At 34.1% G+C, this 23,406-nt stretch overlaps 1 protein-coding gene across 2 annotated transcripts; it reads right to left on the reverse strand.

Annotated features, from left to right (window-relative positions):
* Positions 1–555: 555 nt before the first annotated feature.
* LOC127085293 (uncharacterized) lies at positions 556–8,906 on the reverse strand. 2 transcript variants are annotated; one of them, XM_051025820.1, is made up of 10 exons: positions 8,515–8,906; positions 7,260–7,354; positions 6,939–7,144; positions 6,741–6,829; positions 6,507–6,654; positions 5,136–5,210; positions 4,858–4,979; positions 4,706–4,781; positions 4,494–4,553; positions 556–819 (listed from the first exon to the last, which is right to left on the reverse strand). In XM_051025820.1, exons 3-10 carry the CDS (start codon positions 7,071–7,073, stop codon positions 691–693), a joined length of 834 nt encoding a protein of 277 aa, XP_050881777.1. In that variant the 5' UTR covers positions 7,074–7,144; positions 7,260–7,354; positions 8,515–8,906; the 3' UTR covers positions 556–690. The 2 variants fall into 2 exon arrangements, with proteins under 2 accessions (XP_050881777.1, XP_050881778.1); XM_051025821.1 differs by having other exon boundaries at positions 6,516–6,654; positions 8,515–8,898.
* Positions 8,907–23,406: the final 14,500 nt, after the last annotated feature.

Below are 23,406 nucleotides of genomic sequence, written 5' to 3' on the forward strand. Positions count from 1 at the left end.
CATATCAACATCTTTAGTAGGAAACTGAGCATATATGAGACCAACAGCCTCAGTTTCCACTACAGATCTAACTTTGCTAAAATTTCCGGAAATTGTATGAGACCAACAGCCTCAGTTTCCACTACAGATCTAACTTTGCTAAAATTTCCGGAAATACAATTTCGGAGACATTCCAAAAATATATTTTTGAAATATTTTAAATTATTAGAATGGAATGTAATTCAAAAACAAATAAATTGTTCCAAAAATATATTTTTGAAATATTTTAAATTATTAGAATGGAATGTAATTCAAAAACAAATAAATTGTGTTACATAAGGTGTGTCTTAGTATCTAGTAATATATATTATAAGATGCATTAAGAAATCTTAAAAAAAAAACGAAATCATTGTTTTGTATGCATACATTAGAATTTTTTATAGATATTAAATTTTATGAACATAATTAAAAATCATATTAATTTAATTGTTTTATTTTACTTTTTTTCCATTACTACTAAATCATATGTAATTTAATATTTTCCTATTATTATTTTAAATTTTATGAGACAAAAAATTCCATGTGGATCCGAACTAATATAAACTATAATTGGATACTGTTACATCTTTCAGTGCTGGTCAGACAAGGTAACACAAATATAAACAGGAAGACCTATACATGTTTCTATAATAAGCATTACTAAGCAGATTATCATTGCCTCTTTGCCAATGTCTTCCTCAAGCCTTTAACGATCTTTGCAAACCAAACCAAGTTCATAACAGATAGTACCATTGGCACAATAATTACCAATATCTGCCCAATGATGTGCATTCGCTCAACCTGTTGAATAATTGAACAATATGTGATCCTTAGTTGTTAAGCAGGTATAGTGGTACATGTACTGCATTGTAAACACTGATTCTTTTACCTCCACTACATGAGGAGAAATAAATTATAGTTTTAGTTGATAATGAGATATGTAGATGTTACAGAATGATATTGTATGAGGCAAATATATTCATAATCTAAACCAATTCTCTTCCAAAATAAAATCCAGATACAACAACAGCCAATATGATACTCATCTATGATTCATCGAATATAGTAACATGAATTTCACTCTCTTCTTGAGCCTTCTAAAATATACCTCTATGGACACTCAATCGCACACCTTTTCGTATCAAGGAAAATCATGCATAAAACATTTTGGTTTATCCAATATCTCTATATCAATTTTCCTATTTAACACCCTCGGCATAAACCAAATTTATTTCATGTTTTAACCTTCCCTCGACCATCCTCCTATAGCTTCATAATGAGTCATGATCTTAACCCTATTTAATGTATGTCACCGTTTTTCTTATAGATGGCAACAAAGTACTCATCTACTAGTCCATGATGTTGTTAAACCTGATAATCTTGTACTTGAGAGTGAAGAAGAATAAAGAATTGATCTTAAATACACGATAGATTAGTCGGCCTTGACCATTTGTAGAAATACGATTACAATCAAGACCATTAATTATAGGGATAGGAATAAGTGTCTATATCAATCTTTTTTTTAACCCGTAGATGAAATGGTAATCACTATTAACTCACACACAACCGTGGTGTTGGTGTCCAACCTAACAATATCGGTTTTTTGACCGTTGAGCTAGAAATTTGTGGATAGTGTCTGTATCTATCTAATTATTTACAATCAGAAATATATGCCGATGATAAAGGAAAGTAAATCAGGATAGTCTTTCAACATTTGTCAAACTTACTGACTCCATGTCATGTCTTCCTCTAATATTCCGCACACCCTATCTCGAAAGATATATTATGTGGTCCAATTGATTTGCAATTACCAATTATCTTTAATGATTCTTCTATCTCAAATTCCAAAATTTTGGGGCAAAATGAATAGCTTTGATCCTCCTTTAGTGTTTCGCATATTACTGAAAACAATTACATGGCTTGAAGAGAAGCCTTGTCAAAATAGTTAGAGTTTCTAGTGAGTAACTATGACGTTAGTATTGTCCAAAAAGAAAAACTATGAGGTTAGAAATTCGCCTCTTACAAATGCATGGTAAGGCTTGTCTACAATAGACAAATAATGGTTTCAACCCTTTCCCTAACCCTGTCCCGTGACAAGTTCTACATAGCATAATGTTTTCCCTTTTTTCTTTGAAAGGGGTGGGAAAGTAATTCCTTCACTGCTTCGTCACACATTTGATTTAAGTATCTTGTCTTTCATTATCTTACCTTTAGCAAGTTTCTTAAATTCTTCACTCCCTAGCTTTGGTGCTTAAGGATTGATAAACCTGGCACCTTCTCTATCTATCCTCTAACTATCGCTTCATTCACTCTCATTATTTTGTTTAACAAATCTTGCCACCAGAGGAGCCCCTGCAAAAGGAGACACATGATCGACCGTCGTTATCAGATGCCTCTGATATTCCAGCTGACAAATTGCCACTTTCATAAGCTCCATCACCCGTCGTCTTTTTAGCACGTGAAAGTCATTTGCCACACTCTGCTCATCCGTCGTCTTTTTGGCGTGTAAAAGTCATTTGCCACACTCTGCTCACCCGTCGTCTTTTTAGCGCGTGAAAGTCATTTGCCACACTCTGCTCATCTGTTTGAGCCACCATCAGTTCCTGCCATTGCAGTTTTTCCTCCCATTTCTATTCGGACCCCTTCCAACTTGTGATCCCACATTTGCGTTGTGTTTGGGAAGTTATTTTCAGACCTTGTGTTTTTCAGTTTTTCCACTGTGTTTTCCTCTTTGGTTTATTGGAGGTCTTTGGCTGTGATATCATGTCGGAACCCCCCTACTATTGAGTCCCAAAAGACAACTACAAAGGATGATTCCACTAAAAGAGGTTTGATCTCTTTTGCATAACCCACTATCACAATAGAAAATTTGAGTGGTAGGAATGGTAAGAATTATTTGAATCGGTATTCATATGTTGAGCCATGGTTCTTGGAGCAATGTCACTCGGATCATTTTACTAAGGCTTCAGAGATTGATGCTTGGTTAAAAGATGATTTGGAAAAGGTCATTATCAACTCATATCTCTATTGTAGAATTCTTTTGAGCCTCGTATAGGACATGTTAGGTTTGGCATAAGGCTAAAATCTTTAAGCTAACAATATCCTGTTTGTAGTTTGGCTACCCTTCAGATTACTTGTCTGATCAAGATTTATCTAAATATTTAGCTCGAGCTCAGTCCACTATTGACGAGCTCAACTTATATGTTCACGGAATTAATCATTCCTCAGTCTTCCTAAGGAGTATGGTCCAATCTGGGATCAAGCTTTGAAAACTGCCACCATTCGTACGGTGCAAGAGCCTATTAATCGTTTCATCCGAGCTTCTTTACAAGGTACATCTAGACGGCCTCCGAGTCCCCTGCACTTATGTTTAATTCTAGTGATTGTTGTAGTGGAGATTGAGGACGTGGTTGTGAACCAAGGACGTGGTTGTGAACCGAGAACGTGGTATAGGATGTAGAAGTAATCTCCATTCCATTGTACTTATTGTAGGAATGATGGGCACACTCCTTACACAATATAGACAAGATAAATATTGAAATATAAAGTTTTATTATCTGATTTCCTTCTCAAAAAATCGATTTGAGAGCAAATCACCCCACTTTTTGTATATGATATTGATAAGATGCTCCTTCTGATTCCTAAAACAATGGTTAGCTATTGTAAAATCAAAAACTGAATTAAAATATAGGATAGTTTTAACCCTCTGCATTTCCTTCAAATACATCCCTCACGCACACTCAGGCATGAAGTATCCTTTTAATGCCTTATGCACACTCTAGTGTCTTATTTTTTTTAGCGCGTATAAGCATGAAATATAAATGGTATTGTTCAATTTCAATTTTAATTTTTTTTTAACTTGATATCCAGCCTTGCAAATGACTAATCCAAATGGACCAATCCCACCGTCCACTTGTGGGAGCCTCATTTAAAATCAGAGCAAAGTTCTATATGCACTGGGCCAACACGGGAATTGTTAGCACCTAGCAGGATTCGAGCCTAAGACCTTGAGAGGAGCACACTCTCAGAACCAAATAGGCCAAATTTGAACGAAAATAAGCTACAACATGATGTTCTCCCTTTATATATTGTTATAGATATAGATATATTGTTATAGATTATAGATTATGTGTTTATAGCATTAATCATGTAATCTGTCCATACAAAAATAACCAAATAACAGCCTTCCCACCACAAGCAATCCTAGTATCCCAGTTTCGGTGATTGCCATTCCGCGCTGCTATCCGGAATTAACAACAGTATTAGTAAAAAAATTATTCCTAACGCCACTTCTTGAAATAACCCTTTGAAAACCTTCCAAAATCTTACTTTTTGGTGGTATTGTAATCCTACTTGAGTTTTAAATTTTAAATTCAAATATACATATATATTTTAAAAGGCTAAAACTGAAGTCAAAATCTACAACCTATTAAGCACCACACAAGAAAATTTTCAAATCCGGCGTTCATAGTTACCTGATCAAAGTGCAGGTACACATGGTAAAACATGTAAACAAACAAAAGTATCCTGGCAACCTGCAAATAGACCATATCAGTAAGCAAGTTCAATAAGCCCAGAACGAGAATTATATGTATTCAGCATGAAATGATATCTCAAAACAAGGATACTGCAACAAACATGACAAGAGCTATACAAATGTATTTCAAACTGCAGCGGTTTAACCCACCATCCAAGCAAGGAATATTACAACCCCATTGATGAGATAAGCTTTGGATCTTTTCATACCAGCTACGTCGAGATACCTTCACAAAAAGAAAAATAAAGAAACATTACATGACATGTTAAAATTAAGTAATAAACCTAGAAGAGCAAGATTACCATCTCAAATTGACTCCTGGAGTAGTTGTTTCGGAGATCAGGACCATGTATGTGTAAAGCTGTCCTTCCCCACTCAACATTGAATACGCTACTGCTACTAACGAAAACAGATGATGAACCACCTGAACCAATGTTAACATTAAGTCAAGTTAAACCCCAACCTAAATCATGTCCAGCTAAGTTCCTATAAATGAAATGTCTTAAAATTGAATAAGAGATTCAACTACATATAAGACAGTTAGCTTAAACAATGCAAGTTAGGAAGTTATTATCCTTACATACTCATATCCACCCAGAGAAGGAAAAAACCAAAGGATCATTGCTAAATCGAAAATGAAGTAACCAACAGAAACCTGTGGAAACAAATATCAAACATAAGATATAAAGACTTCTTCACCAGATAAAAAGAAAATGTTGGTCACAAAAATGAGATGTTAAAATTGATCAGAATAATATAGGTTATAACAATTCAAAAATTGATATGAATCATTATGAGAAGAAAAAAAAAAGTGGGAAGAATATGAATTATTTAGTTCCATTAGATCCCAACCATCCATTCTAATCACAAAGAAAGGCAATGTGATTTATATTACATAACGTAAACTATAACATGTGCACCACAGCAACAAAGGATCGCCTGAGTAACAATCAATGGAAATAGTTTCATTTCATAAGCAAAACAGACATTCTTTGACCATAAATGTTGAAGGCCAGATAGAAAATATTGATAGAGGATTCACAATTTAATAATATGTTCCTACAAGTTAACAAGATTCTTTTATAATTTCATATACTTGGAAGTCCCTAATCCCTGTCACCTGAAAATTGAATTTATTGATCTATCATAGCGGGTCCCAATGCCAAAAAAAATAATAACCTAAAAGAATCAAACAGTGTCCTTGCTACAATGATGCAACACACATCATTTCTTAATCATATCAGATTCCCTGCCTAGATCTTTAAGATGATTTATTTATTGTCTGACTGTAATTTATTTGTTTCTTCTCTCATCATGTAATTAAATAGTACTTCAAAATTAACTCGGGCAAGTAATTCATCATAATTTTACAGTTTTGGTACTAAATCTAAGGTAGACAAACCAAATGGTTATCAAGCTGATGCAAATTATATATAAGCCTCACACAAAGAAACTCTATCTCCTCATTTCAGTCACTCAACAAACTCCATTTTCGAAAACTTACCTTCAGTTCAGATTTACATAATTACAAGATACATTGTTTTTCGTGTGTCAGATTTATAGGTAATGCAGAGTTTTTTTTTACAGTCGCAATCCATAACAAAACTTCACAGATTAAATTTCACTTTCGCAAGAGAAAAAACATAACCATACCTAATTAGCAGATCTAGTTTTCACTTGACTATTTTTGTAAGCTAGAAACCCAAGACCAAAATCAAAATATTTTTAGACTCCAATAATTGCACATACAAAAAAATGCATAAAAATTGTGATTCATAAAAGCCAAAGATGTATAATTTCTGAATGCAGCTTTAACTATCACGGGCTCTGGAACTTGTGTTTGAACAAAAACCCATGTAACATATAACATAGGGAGAATAAAGGTCACCCATAGGTTTATCTCAGATACGATATTAGTAATGGATGGAACTCAAAGGAGAAAAAAACAGACCATTCTTACCCCAAGTGCAAATGTTGACAATGAAGAGTTTCGAACTGTAATAGGATCAGTAGACTGGTTGTCAGAAAATAAATTTGAGCAAAACACCAAGTATAATGACATAGTGGTTATGAAAATTGAATGAATAGTTGATACAGATCTGCACAAATAATAGAAGCCCATAAATATTTTATATCATGAGCAACAAAAGAAAGATATTTTACACTCAAGAAAACATCCAGTTACCGGTTATTCCACTCAATCCGTTGGATTTTTGAGAAGCTGGAATAGGTCTTGAAGTAATTAGTACCAATGAGATGAGTAAGATCATAGATCTGAAAAGAAAAAAAGCAAGGCAATATGTAAAGTAGCAAAATAACAATAATATCACTTGATTATCATATAATAAGAAAATAGAATGACAGCATACTAATATGTAAATACCAGTTTGCAAGCAAGAATGCCACCAATAACAGAAGTATATGGAATCAAAGAGTCTGCTAGTATATAATCCTTCACGAACAAATTAGCCTGATCCTGGTAAGATTTGAACGACGGCATTTCATTCGAGTCCGACATTGTAGCACTATCCCCTTGGTTGAGAAATCTCTTATAGACTATGTTTTATTTTGTTTTCCACCTAAAGTCACCTATTATGTATACAAATACAGTTTTAAGACATGGTGTTAAAAAAATGAAACACGAAAGGATGAATCACAATATTGCTTATCTTTGAAAGTGATTCAAGTTATGGATAACATTAACCTTTATAGAAGTTATTTGTATTCAGCTCAGGAAAAAAGACAATTGGAAAATTCAGTCAACAACGCTATGTCTGTAGTGTAGCAAAGAGACTGATTCTGCAAATAAACTTTCTGTTAGATGAAACCAAACTGTTTCTAGGAAGAAAGAAGATATGCAGAGAAAATTTAGGAAAAGTCTTGTTCTTCTCATTATAGAAAACAATATAGAAGGTCACACCACCAAAAAAAAACATTACTATCAAAGAGCTTTCTAGCTTCTAGCATCTCTCTCTACCTATGAAGCACGAACACAGAAACACGACACCAATAATAGTTTGAAAAAATGAATAAATTAAATATAATCACAAATGTCCGTGTCAGTTTCAGACACCGACACTGACACAGACACACCTTTTTTCAAAAGGTGTCGGTGCTACATAGCTCGCTATCTATATACTTTACAAGGCAATTATGAGAGATGAACCATCCAGCTCATGAAATCGAATCCATAAAAAACAATCTTATCCTAAACCAACATAAAACGCATAAAAAACAAAATATTCATAACATGTTTTCTCATTGATCCCGCCAAAACCATGCTCCAATTCTCAAATGTAACAGCTCAGCAAATGAGAAATATTACAGATCCTCCAACCAACAGAAACAAAGTAAAATCATTAATATAACTGAAACAAAGAATCACTCATCCTAAGAGACTAGCAGATAAATGGGAGTTCTAACATATTTCAATCTCGAAACAGTGATAAACGGTTGCACTTATTATCGATAATAGTAAATTAATTAAAATCAACCCTAATCAGTTACAACTCTAAACAATGATGCTCAGAAAAAAAAAAAAACAGGTTTAGTCCTGAGTATCAGTAACTAGTACTCAAAGTGACCATTATTCAAATCAATCATTTAACATAACCATGGTGAGATAAAAATGATAAGTACATTTAAAAATAAATAATAAATAAATGCTTGACAAAAAAATCATCTTCATTTAATAATGAAATCTCATAAAGTTTTGTTACTATTCAAGACAGTGACATCATTCATGATTCAGTTAAGGTAAAAGAAAAATAGAAACTTTTTGTTACATGAAATAGAATCATATAATCTAAATATCTAAATCTTCCAATTGATCCATTACCACCGACCAACACATTCATTTCACAAATTTCAATAAATATATATAAAAGAAATAGTCATTTCTCAACTAAACTTGAAAAATGTGAAATGCCACGTTGAGAGTAAGGAGGAAAACATCATACCCAGTGAAACGATAATGTGATTTGGGATTTTGAGAGTTTGTGTTGGATTGAAACTACGGAGGAGTAGCGATCTAATGCTGCGTTGTCTTGGGATGAATTGAGAAACGCATTGATTGGTTTGGGAGAATTTCAGAAAACCCTAGAATGATGAAGATCATGAAAAGATCGTTGGATTCACATGATTTTGTTACGTAACTGCAAGCAAAGTGCCAACCGCTGATTTTATTCCCCATGTTTTTTTTTCAGGTGATAGGGTAATAATACTATTAATCTTATCTTAACATACTATATTTTCAGAACGAATTAATACTATATACTATGATTAATTACTAATTGAGATTAATATCTCATGAGCTCTGTGAAATTACTTTACACATCAATTCAATTTAATGAAATTATGTATACAAAACACTTTTTTAGGCTAGTTTTAAAAATGTTTTAATAAGACATATCAATAGTTAGCTGTGCAGAAATATCGAAGGTTGGGACAGGGTTAACCCGCAACATTTTACGTATTCATTTTTAAAGGATAAACTAGTATCTTGAATCAAGAACCGAGTTACTTTGTAGTAGGAAGGGTTGGCCCATCCCCATCATAATAATCACTTACTCAATATTTGAATTTCTTTTCATAATAATCATTTATTTTAAAAAAATCAAAAATAATCAATTATTCAAAAAAATTATCAAAATAACCGTGGTTTGAAGAGGATGTGCCAGATGAATTGGCGCATCCACAATGCATGAAAAGGAGACGTCAATAGCATTGGCGCATGCATTGGGCTCCTCATGAGGAGGCGCTAATGCTAATGGCGCCTGTGTGTGTTTGGTAATGTGGGCGTCAATTCATCTGACGCCTGCGTGCATATCATTGTGGGCGACATTCCCTCAGACGCCCACGTGTTTTGTACAATTGATGTTCCGTCTCTATAAATACCACGTCTTGGATACAATATTTTTCATTCAAACTCATCTCCTCATACCATAATTTGTCTACTTCAACCACCATCAATTTCAATTTTTTTCTGTTTCAACAATGTCTACATACATTCAGAAACAAAATGTTGATGTAATATTTTCCGCCGTTGCGGCTCCGATACAGATTCGACTTTGGAACACAGATACGTTTGGGTGGGTGAACGGATTAGAAGAAATTGGAGAGGGTGAACGGATTAGAAGAATAGAATGACTTGTGTCCACGTTCAACCAAAACGGAGAAGTGCGCGAATGGGTGGATATTAAGACCGACCAAAACGCTCGTAGGATGATGCATTACATGTTCAAAATTGTTTTGATGGTTGTAATTGCATAGTTCTTGTATTGTATTTGTTATAATTATTTGTGTTACTGTTTATGTAATGGTACTTTCGTCACAGACGTTTAATATGAAATAAATTTAGTTCTTCATATATTGCAATAGAGGTACATGTAAATTTATCTGGTTGTGCTCGTTCCAACACTAGGACAGTTATACGATTGTTACCTGGCTGACGACATGAACTACATAGTCTAACCATTTTGTTCGCCGTATCCATTTCGGTTCGAATCCGGGTGCTATTTGGGCGACCCTTTTTCTTCCTTCGCATAACTTCGTTGTGTCAGACGATGTCACCTTGATATTCTGACCAATAATCCTCTTTTGCCACTACGGAAAAACTAATTTTATAAACATTTGAAAGGATGGTGACTTTATAAACTTCAGATAGCAAGTAGGATGGATCCCTTCGAACCTTTGAGCATGCCGCAATGACATGGGAGCAGGGGGTACGAAAGGCTTGGAACTTTCCGCAATCGCATCAACCTCTATCTAGTTTGACTCTGTACTGTCTCATCGGCATGCCCTCATTGTGATCCATGGACTTGGCAACACTAAACCAACTTTTAGTTCGATCAAAGACTGTAACCACGTGTGTGTTTGCTTTGGCAGCTTCATGCTTAATGAATTTCATTGAAGCATCACTGAACAGCTGTCCAAATTGCAACATTGAACTCCATTTTGAGTGTCTGGTTTCAAACAACTCCCATAGCCTGAAATATGTAGCCTGCACCAAAGCGGTTATTGGTAGGTTACGAATGTCTTTGAAGACAGAGTTCATTGATTCCACAAGATTTGTTGTCATGTGGCCCCAACATTGACCGTTGCCGTATGCCCTAGTCCACTTCTCCAATGGAATATTATTGATCCACCGTACCGCATCTTCGTTTGACAATCTTATTTCCTCGCGGTAGTGTTTGAAAGAAGGTTCTGATAATGCGTAACCTGCATTGACAACCTTCTTCTGCAATGTCTTATCTTTGATTTCCCGCATGAAATTCTGAGCAATATGTCTAATACAGAACACATGCGTCGAAGGAGGATTTTATGCACTGATGATTGAAGGGTGTCTGTTGGAGATCAAACATAAGTTAGGTTGAGGTGCAACGTGCAATCGGAGATTTCTTAGGAAAAAACTCCATCCCTCAGCAGTCTCCCCTTCAACTAGGGCAAAGGCGATTGGAAAAATATTGTTGTTCCCATCTTGTGTCACTGCCATCAGTAACGTTCCTTTGTATCTTGCGTACAACCATGTACCATCAATTTGTATAATTGCTTTACAGAAAGAAGAACCTATGATACATGGTTGATACGCCCATAATAGACGGTGAAATGTTTTATTTCCAACAGCACACGTACCATCTGGTGTATAGGCGGACAATGTTTCCATCTTGACAATTGTCCCGGGAGCATATTGTTTTAGAGCCAACAGGTATTTTGGAAGTTGTTTGTAAGACTCCATCCAATTTCCAAACACTTTTTCAACAGCTTTTGTCCTAGCTATCCATGCCTTCCTATATGATGGATTGTTCTCGTACTCTGCCCTAATATGCGAGATTATTGTACTCATCTTTAACGACGAATTATCGCCAATGACAGACAATATTTCATCGCATATTAGTTGAGAGCTTAATTTACGGTGATCCTGCATTGGGTTTGTCAGCATGCATGTGTGATCTGGACCCATTGATCCAATCTCCCAAGACTCGCTCCTCTTCCGGTACGAAGCTGACAACCTAAAAAGGCAGTGCTCATTCGGGCAATAGACTTTATACCTCGATGCGTCAGTTCTGTCAACTCTGAAATCAGTTGATAGTTGCATGTGGAATTTCTTAATGGCTTTTACACATTCCTCTTTTGTGCGAAATGTGTCTCCTTGTTTCAAAGATCCTCGCATCTAAACGTAAGGATTGTACCATACATCTGCTGAAGGTTCATCTGAACCCAAATTCAACCTTGTCATGTGTTGTGGTGGGCAATATACATGACTTGCTGGTATTGACTTCTCTTCCTCTTCAGCGTTCACCATCGAATCAACCATGATCTCAGCTTCTTCTTCTTCGTCATCTGGAACATTCACCTCAGCTTGTTCGTCATCAGTCTCACAAAACACTTGTGACTGATCAATGAACTGAGATACCTGTTGTTGATGTGGTAATATATACAACTCTATATCGTTGTAACCGGATTGTTCGTGACTGACAAACATATGCTGAACATCGTCATCATCTTGAATCTTCTTCTCATAAAATTTTACTTGATTTTTTGCAAACCAAACCGGATTTTTATAGATGATTTGGCCCACATTATTGCACTGCAATTTCTTTTCTATTCTTTGTTTTAGATGTGAAAAATTTGATCGTCGATTTATTGTAAACCGAGTTACCTCTGTGTTTCGAAAATAAAAATTTTGAACAACTGATGATCAAATATTTCACCTTCGACATGGGCACTGATCATGTAATGTTGTGTGGAAGACATTTGTTCAAATATTAAATATGTAGATAGCTTTAATGGAATTGAATGCATTGCTAAGTTGTTCATCTGCACAGCATAAATAGTGTTGCATTGCAAACTTGGTCGTTGCATTGATATCTTGGTCATTGTCTGTACAGACTTGACCATGCATGCAGTAGAAAGAATCAAACATGTAGAGAAAAGAGTGACAAGAACACACATGCGCCAGGGAATCAAGGAATCTCTGAACCCTGAGCCCTAATATTCCCACTTAGGCACCCATTCCCTAGGCACCATAAAGTAATTCGGGCGCCAAAAGGAAGAGCGCCCCTTCACAAAATTTGGACGTAGGCGCCACTAGGAAGGGCTCCCCTTCCCATTGCCCTACACTAAGGCGCCAAGAGGAAGGGTGCCTCTTTCTTACATGTGAAGAATCACATGCAGGCTCCAAGAGGAATGGCGCCTCTTCCCTTTGCATGTGGATTCTTCACATGCGCCTAGAAGAGAGATTCCTCACATGCTTTCTGAATTTTGTCATTCCCTTGCCATTGCATGCAACCAATCTCATTCTTCTTAGGTTGCAAACCTACTCACTCATTCATCTATAAATAGCTTCTCAAATCATCTTCATCAATACTCAATTATATTCTTCTACCACACTTGTTTCCTCTACCACACTTAAGCTTTGCAAAATCAAATCATATCTTTGTTGACTATGGGCGATGAACACAAAGGCACACTCGAGAATGTCTCGTCATTTGTATGTTATCTCTCTCTTTTTACTTTTCTGTTTTTAGTATTATACCTTTGTTATCTATGTTTTTCTTACTTCTTATAGAGTTGTGTTTGTTGATTATATATTTCTTCTTCTAATTGTATTTTCTTACTTTTTTGTTATTAGGATCCGAAGCGGTTTAGATGTCATGTACATGAATATGTACCCCACGATCCTTTAATAGAACCATATATTAGAGGATGTGGATTTGGAAATCTACTCAACATTGTGTCGTACGCGGTGGACTACAAGTTCATTCTGGCTTTGTTGGAGAGGTGGAGACCCGAGACCCACACATTTCACCTTCCGATTGGTGAGTGTATCGTCACACTTGAGGATGTGTACATGTTGCTAGGTCTCCGTATAGATGGAAAGACAGTGAATGATAGAGTTAACCAAGACAAAAATATTTGCAATGAATTATTGGGTGCCCCTTGTTAGACGACGAAACTGAGGGAGACATATCCGGTCAAGCAAGGGGGCAAGGTATAAATTTAAAATACCTTAAATAATATTATGCCAGTATAGTATTGTCCGACGATTCAACCGAGTATGAGAAAATAATAAAAGCTCGGTGTTATATTATGATTTTATTTGGTAATTTTTTGTTTCCAGAAAGTACAGGTAATTATGTAAATATAATGTATTTACCTTTATTATGCAACATTAATAAGGTAAACACTTATAGTTGGGGTTCAGCTGTGTTGGCCCATCTATATAGTTCAATGTGTAGAACTGCAAAAAAGAATACATGTACTTTTTTTCATGTGCGTATTTGCTTCAAGCTTGGGGTTGGTCAAGAACGCAGTCGCTCGCCCCGATAAATGAGCGTCCATTCGTGTTCCCGTTTGCAACCAAGTAAGTCTAACACTTTACCATTTACGATTTAGTTAATTATATTTTATATTATAATTAACAGTAAATAATATTTTTCACTTCTTTTTTATCTTAGGTGGTCAGTAAGGGGAATGAACTACAACAGGTGTTCGGAACATGCTATTGTAGTCTATCGCAATCTATTGGACCACATTGGACATGACGATGTAATAATCCTACCCAACTATATTTCAATTTAAAAATACTTCTCAAATTATTTTCCATCTAATCGTTTTGTATTGTTTTACAGTTTGTCTGGAGGCCATATCTGGGTCTGGATCATGATGTGAATCATGAAGACGTTGTAGTTTGGACAATGGAGACACGGATTATCCGATTCGCTGCAGTGGAAATGCACCTGAGTGACCGGGTCAAACTGCAGTTCGGAATGCTACAACATATTCCAGAATCTCTCACGTGTTTAGGAATTGGCATCAAAAAAGGGTTGATGCACAATGGGATTATTCTGACTGGAGAGACTTTGCAAAAGAGATGTGTCGTCAATGGAGGAATCGACGACAACACATCTTGAACGAACCATTCATTCATGGTGCAAGACCGACTCAACAATATATGGCATGGTTTAGGTCGGTAACAACTCAGCCATTTGTATCTGAGTCGCATTATTTTATAGATCCACGCCAACTTGCTTCGTCATCGTACGCCCCACAATAATTCACCACCCAACACCAATGTGAACCCACCCAAACCCAACAACCAACCACACAACATCAACCAACCACATACACACAACAACCAAACACCCAACATCACAACCCGTACACGCCAACCATCCAACGTCGCAATCAATTCATACCACCCACCCAAACACAAAACCAAGAATCAAACCCCGCAACCACAACCGTCTATAGCCTAGATGATTCATATGGGTCACTTCATCGTAGCCCCCCACCAATGACCACCCAAACATCCCATCAACATAACATCCAACCACTATTTAACTATAGTACGCCTTAGGAACCATTGCTTCGTTTCCAAAACGACTCAATGGCCCAATTTGGGCAACTATACCGTCCCCGATTCACCCAACCCCAACGACCTAACTACGATGACATGGGCACCGAACTCCATTACGGAAGCGCCGTTGGCCAGAGCCCCTCCGGATATTGGGAGCAAATGATGACACATCTGTCAAATACCGCTGGAACTTCATCCGGGCCTTCCAACCAGCCATCGCTTGATCAGGTCAGCACACAAAGACCCCAAACACCTCAAGAAAATCGTGGGAGACCTCAGAGACAAACTAACACACCGGGATGTGGAACAGGGGGACGTTATAATCGGGTCGGTCATTAGTTTATTGTCAGTCCAATGTAACCAATTATTACATCATCAATGAATTTATTTTTTTCCATTACTATTTCTTATTTATTAAATAATGAAAATTAATAATAATAATTAAAAAAATTAAAAAATTATAAAAAAATTATAAAAAAATAGCAGGGGGTGTATGCGCTAGATGAATTGACGCATACACCAACCAAACACACACAGGCGCCACTAGCATTAGCGCCTCCTCATGAGGAGCCCAATGCATGCGCCAATGCTATTGACGCCTCATCTTACTGCATTGGGGATGCGCCAATTCATCTGGCGCATCCTCCTACAAAACTTAGTTATTTTGGTAATTTTTTTGAATTATTGGTTATTTTCGATTTTTTTTTTAAAAAATGGTTATTTAAAAAAATCTCAATATTTAGTATTATAAATAATATATTAATATATTAATTATATTTAAAATTAGAAAGAAAATGTTATAATGGTCCCATTTAATAAATAATATTAAATAATTTAGTTTCTCACACATACCAATTATCCCATTGTATTTAAAATATTCAATTTTTTTTAATAATTAATTTTATATAATAAATAAAATAAATATTTTAAATAAAATAAAAAAATGATTTTTATTTTCTTATTCCTATTAATTATTTTTTTACTCTTTTAAAATATAAACAAATCACTTTTCATATTCCTCCTTCTCTCACTCCTGTCATTGAAAAGTGCATCCATGTTACTAGTTTCTTCTTCATGGTTAATCTTTTAAAAGATGATTTTTTTTAAATTTTAATCTTTATGAATTTATAATTTATTTTTATTATTGTAATAAGAGTAAAAGTATATTATTATCTTATTGAGCTTGAGATTGTGTTAATGGTAGAAAACTTAATTTTAGAGTTTTTTAGTGTTTATTTGAAATTGTTGTGTTTGTATCAATTTTATAGTATTAGTATGAACTTTCTAAATATAATTTTAATTGTGATTTTTTATTCATTTTTAGTAATAAGCAATAAAAAAATACTTCAAAGAAAATCACCAAAGCAATTATCAACTCCTAATCCTCAAACACATAATCTATATTTATATTTTTTGTTGATGTTGAAAATGAGAAAACAATTCAACATTTTCAGAATATGAAAAAAAATCGTAGAGAACAATTATAACATATATTTATATTTTTGAAAATGAAATGTTATATTTATATTGACCCCACTACTCAAAATTTCTGGCTTCGTCCCTCTGTGGAATTCATATTTTCAAACCATTAATATTTAGAGAATGAGAAAAAAGACTATGCACTGACAGCGTAAAATATTTTTACACTTTCAACCAATCAGAGACGTGTATCCCGCCAAATCACACGTTTAATTTTAAAATACTGATATGACATGGCAGAACGTTATAATTCTATTGGATGATGGTGTAAAAATAGTTTACACTGACAGTGCAGTACCTTTAATCTCTTAGAGAATTACAAACATAAACTAATATAATTCTCCAACTATGATTCTTTTATCAAAAAATTATATTCAAAAATAAAGGTAAGATGAATAAAACATTTAAACTTAAATGTATAAATCCCATTAAATTAAACTTACAATCAATATATTGCTTGATTTCATTAACATTTTTTATCGCAGAAGATTCGTCGGTAGCATTTTGGACAACAACAACGGTAATTCGACCATACCCCTTGTTAATATACTTGAATAAGTACTTCACTGGACTGCTCTGATTACACCACTTCATATTGATGTGTGCTTTAAATTTTTTCAACAAATATGGATTATAAGGGACGACATATCTTCTATCAAGAGTGAGATGCTTTTTCATTATTGTATTTCTATTCTCTCTCTTATGTACATTAGATATCCATCTCGATCAACAACGATTGTAGGCTGAAATTTCTTGGGAAAGTACTTAAAGCACTTTCCATTTTTCATGCAAGGTGAAGACTTGTTTGCTAAACCGCATGGACCATGAACGATATGTGTTTTGACCAAATGATACAGTTCCCTATCATCATCTTCTGATTGTATTTCTTCTAAAATGATTTTGTTTATATCATATGTCATTGGATACTTGCTTGAAGGATGGAAGAATGGAAGAATATGTGCATGTGTTAAACCACGCTTTTGGAATTCAATGGTGTATAGATCTGAAAATAAGTGAATTTAGTATCAAAAGCAAAATTCAAAGTTCTAAAATGCGCAATGTGATTAACATTATCTATATAAGAAAGATGACTTAATTGACTTACATGCAAGTACCTTCCCTAAGACATATTTCTTTGTTAAATCACACAACATCTCATCAAATTTTATTTTAAAGGCTCTTAAGATGATATTCGGACAATCTTGTGGCTGTAAGTTAGTATTTGAAAGCAAATTTTGAACATCAGGTCAGTTTAGATTGCAAGTAAATGTGATAAAAAGGTCTGGAAATTCAATTTGGTTAGAAATTATCATTCCATCAAAATAGAGTTGTTCCATGAACCTCCAATTTCCAACATAACTTGACGGTAAAACCACTCTTTTACCTTTGTCTGCTCCTTTATAGTTTACAATTTATTCTATTTCATTTAAATTAGCATATTTAGAAACTCTAAGCTTCTTTTTTATTCTTGCGAATATAATTCAGTCTCTATGATTCCATCATAGTAAATCCATCAACTAAAAATGATTAAAACAACCTTTTTGACCGCAACAAAGTATGAGGTTAGTTAGTTCTGGTTTGAATCCTAAAAGTAAGTCATTATATGATGGTAAGCTTATTCCTGTTGCTTCCTTCTTTTTTATTTATTTCCCTATGAAGCACTCTAAGTCTAAAACCATATTCGCCGTAAGGAAACAAAAACAGATACTGATATCCAAGATAACTTGGATGAAACTCACTTATTCTTTTTAGTCTTCCACTTTTGTCTTTCAAGTAGAATATCTCTTTTAGAACCTGTATCAACATCACCAACAATAAGTGCAATAACCTCAAAAATAGTTGGTTAGTTGTAAATTCTTCCATTTGTCGATCTATCAGATATTAACCTTAACTTCAGATCAAGCACAAGACAATCTTTTATTCTATTTGTTGTCATTCTAAAAGACTTGGTGTGTGTATTGTACTCATCCAGCATAAGTTTCAATTTTGCAATAATTTGTGAAAGAATATTGGGTTTTTTTCTGCATGTTATAATAAAACAGATCTATAATATATTTCACTATAATTAAAATAATGAACGACAATTATACTATAACATTGAGTTACATTAGAATTACTACCTAGTCTTTGAATCCTAGTTCTATAATATATTTCACTATAAGCGGATTTTATTTATGTTGCTTATTTTCGAAATGAATTATAGTTTGATACCTTCTCATTATGCAAACTATAATTTGAGCTACAAGATTTTGTTTGATGCATTCTAATATGATTTGGAAAGCTAAGAGAAAGAGTTACAAGTTTAATGTTGATGTCATAAGCTAATTAGGAGTGAAGAAGATTCAAATTATAAGTTTTCTTTCCAGGCATAATAAAAATAAATTAGTTAGTTTTTGGTCAATTTATGTTTTTCGGGCCGATGCTCTTAAAGCTCAATTTTCTTTATTATTTAAGCTAAACACGACATTAGGGAAAGGGAGACAATTTTTAGGAATTAGAGAGAGCATTAGGATTACATGGTCGGATAAACTCCAAGGTTAATCTACTTTTTTGAATTTCATCAATACTTTGAGGTTATTATATTATTAGTTTTTATTCAATTCATTTCAATCTAGTTTTGTGTATTCTTGTTTGCTTAATTCTAGTTGCATATAATAGTGTTGATTAAATTTGATTGATGCATATTCCTTAACTTTGTTTGTTAACTTAGCTTATTCGTTGTCTTCACATGATCTTCAGCCGTCATGCTTAATGCGGCAAATAGGAATATAATTCACATAGTGTTGATCACTCTTGTTAATCGATACTATAATCATATAGGAATTGAATATGTAACATCGTAATTTCCCAATGCATAATTATAACTAAATCAGATACTTTTCACAATATTTTCACATAGGATGTTACACCTCTCAAAACACACACATTTGTTGATCATGTAACATTTAATTTAAATAAACATGCAACATAATATTTTAATGCACATAATTGCACTTAGGATATTTACATGACATCAATTCATCTGATTTATACTTGTGATGTTTACACGACATCTAACTCATCTAATACCATTGCAGCGGAATCATAAATAACACACACACACACACACACACACACCAATTTAAATCTTATAATAAAACTTCATATTATAATTAAAAGCATTGACTCATAAGTCTTCTCCAAATGTTCATCACTCCAGAACATAAACATACGAGAGCATACATTTTCTATAAGTAAATCTCAACATAAAACAAAGAAAATCGCTCCCCATTGTTAAATATCAGAGCATAACCAAAACTAAAACAACGAAACTAAAGGAAATAGCTTCAGGAGCTAACTTCCACTCACAGTAGTGTCTCTACTCTTGAGTATCTGCACTATGTCCATCTAAAGGCAACATTCAAACAGAAGGGGTGAGAAATCACATTCAATAATAACAGGCATATACTGCAAGGTAGGATATTAAACACATAGCATATTCTATACAATCTCAATTACAGTATATCAATTACATTCTCACATTCTACTCACTAAAGCAATCACAACTCAATAAATATATCTCAACAAATGCACATATAACTCGTTATGCAATACAACTCGTCTATGCAACTCTATGCATATGCATGTGGTACCAACTTAACATTTGGTTCTCTCTGGAACTGGGTCCCCTCTTTTGAACCACTGATCCCTCCCTTATGAGCTCCAAGCCCCCTCCATGAGCTCGGGACAAGCCATTAGTCCCTCTTTTGAACTAGCAAACACGCCTCTTGACACAACTCAACATGAATGTATGAACATGTTAACAAAATCCAATGCGTTAAGACCTATCTTCTGATCGTAACATATATGCATTGACAACTCAAGTAATTCCCTCTCTGGATTACATCACACAAAAATCATAAAATGCACATTATCAATCAACAGTGCAACACAAACATGCTAATAATTCACCTCAACTGAATTATATTTCAAACAACACATCAAGTTAATCAACTCATTGTACAAACATAGTTATCACAACAATTAATCATACAATGTTCCATAAATAACATCAAAACATAAATAACATATAACAACGTAGTTCCCCCTTTGAACTACCACCCCCACAACAACAATTATGCATACTCACATATAAGCATCACACTAACTCAAATATTCATACACCATATACAACCAAACTTATGCATACAAAGCATCATCTTTCGCTAATCACATTATAACACCAAATAACATTATCGATTTAATTATAATAATTAAATAATTTTTATAAATAAATTATTAACACTAAAAAAAATTGATGTAATCATTCAATTAATTAGTATAAGTCACCCAAAACATGCTCATCAATAGCTAACATGAATCACAAGACAACACAACACATAAAACCCAACTCAGCAGCTAGAAACACAACCACTGATATTACACCTTAATTAAAATAGTATATTCACGGTATTAAGTGCACATTCAGCCTTTTAAGGCATCATCATGAGATAGTAGTACATGTTAGCTTTCCAACACTTTAAATTGCGTCCCAATCGTAGTCACTGATCTCAAATTATGATATTTTTCGTTAGGCATAGTAGAAGTCATGAGGATTAATGGACGTCACCCAAAACTGGGTTTTTTCCCATGGCCAATTCGTCACTAAGTCCCATAATCCATGGGTAAATACCCATAATTTACTTTTCTGCGTTTTCCATCATAGAATCCCTTCTGGACCTCCGATTTTGATTCCGTATAAAGTTATGATCTCAAAATTCGACGTACTACAATTATCTAATGATTAAAACAAAAATTTAACACATGTAATTCTCAATTTTCTCGAAAACATATTAACCTCAAAGCTTCAAACCTTCGACAATGGTGGAAAATATTAACAATTTTAAAACAGTAATCATATACCAACTTATACGTGAAAATACACATCAACTCAGCCAATCAACATCATAATATCATAAAAACTCAAAATTTCATAAACAACTCAATTCCCTATTGGATGTTAAGGACTCATCTACCTTGCATAAGCTCTGTTGAAAGATATTTTCCCCCTTACCTTAGAATTGCAGCAAGCAAGCTCTTTTTCAATAGTTTTCCTCTCCTCTTCTAACTCTAGGGTTCTCCTCTTGCCTCTTTCTCAAGTTCTCTAAAAATTAGATGAAACATAACTCTCTCTCACCTTTTAGAATATATACTTAAGGTTTTTCTACACAATTCTTTTTAATTATCTAATTAGTCCTCAACACTTTTAATTTATACTATCACCCTAAACTCACATTGTTCTATTTTTCTAATTTAATTATTAAGCCGATATTAATAATAAAATTAATTTTCCACCCAATCTCCTATATATAAATAAAATTTAATTCTCCATTTAGGTATTTCCTTTACTATCACCAACCTATTCTCCTAAATATCATCATTGCCCCATATTTCTCTACTAACTCCTATTTCCTCTATTATATAATTAATTAAATAATTTCTAATATAAAGTCACAAATTTTTATTTTTATTTTTTTCTAAAATTAATTAAAAATACTAATATACTAGTTATTTTCTAATTATTCTACCAAACTCCTATATTTTCACCACGCCCTACCATTACTATTACACCACAACAATACATATAATCATCATATTTCTTTTAAAGACACACCAAACACCAAATAATTAAATAAAAGTTTAAATAATTAAATTAAATTAATTAATCAAATTTGGGGTGTTACAAAATTCGCTTAGGGAATTGGTGATATAATAACTAATGATAAGTCTGAAATTACCAAACTAATAGATTAATCATTTGATCAAAATTGTAATTATTTCCTTTATTTTCAAGTGTCCAGAAACCTAAAACCCCATTTTTTTAGTTTCTTTCACTTGTTTAAATTAACTTAGAGTCTTTGCGGTACGACTCGAGTGTCACTTCTTTATTTTACACTCTATTTACTCGTTTTTGACCTGTGTGCGACATCGAATCAAATACCCTCATAGCATGGGACACGCCCAGGCTACAGTAGACTATCTGAAAATCCCTAAGCATATTCCATATAATGGGGGTAATACAAGAAAGGGTGACGTTAACAGTAGCCAAGAAATCTATCTCAAAAGAAGTAAATAAAACTAAAACCATCAGCTCATGAATGATATGCAGAAGGAGGTAAAAATAAGGAGTTAATGGCTCACCAGAGGTATCCATGTTGGCCCTCTCATTCCCTGAACGTGGCTCACATCCTCCTCGCATCCTGTGCTGGTAAACCCAATTCCATAGTGAAACATGTTGACCATGTAGGTATTAGAGTATAAAGACGTAATGTCTCGAGCATTAATGAATTTAGTTTTCTTACCCATTGTTATCTTAGGAGGAAAAGAATGAATGGTGATGTTTCTACCCTAATAAGAAGAATGGATCTATTACTTTCCCTATTGTTATCCTAGTCCGGTATATTTTCCTATAAAGATGAAAGTAGAAAAAAAGAAGGAAAAAAGGGTTTTTTCAGAGACAATATATCAGTTTCCTACGGAAACCCAATTGTGGAAGACTTGTATTTACCCAATGGGATTATTTCCACGAGAAGTAGAAATGTCCTGACACTTAGAGGACGCGTGCAAGTAAGAGATGCTAAAATGATTTTTCCATGAATGCCATGAAAAGTTGTATTAAATTTCAACCACGCTCTTTTTCCAATAAAGCACTCAAGCTCCCACAATTTATTGATGTTTTGATGTCTATAAGTTAAATGAAGATGAAACTTGATATACCCCACTACCACCTAGCTACCTAGGAAACACTTGGATAGATATGAATACTCACCCCAATATGAGGGACCCGCCTTATAGGTGTGAAAAACACAAGAAATGGGGGTTTGAATTGGGTTATACAAAACAAAAGTTTTTTGCCAACTCAAGAACACCACTTAAATGTTAATAAGAAAGAGATAAAAACACAAGTATTTTTATCCTGGTTCGCTTGAAACTCAAAGCTACTCCAATCCACCCACCAAGATGATATTTCCTT

The sequence above is a fragment of the Lathyrus oleraceus genome, chromosome 5 (assembly GCF_024323335.1).
Source record: "Lathyrus oleraceus cultivar Zhongwan6 chromosome 5, CAAS_Psat_ZW6_1.0, whole genome shotgun sequence".
Taxonomy (NCBI): Eukaryota; Viridiplantae; Streptophyta; class Magnoliopsida; order Fabales; family Fabaceae; genus Lathyrus; species Lathyrus oleraceus.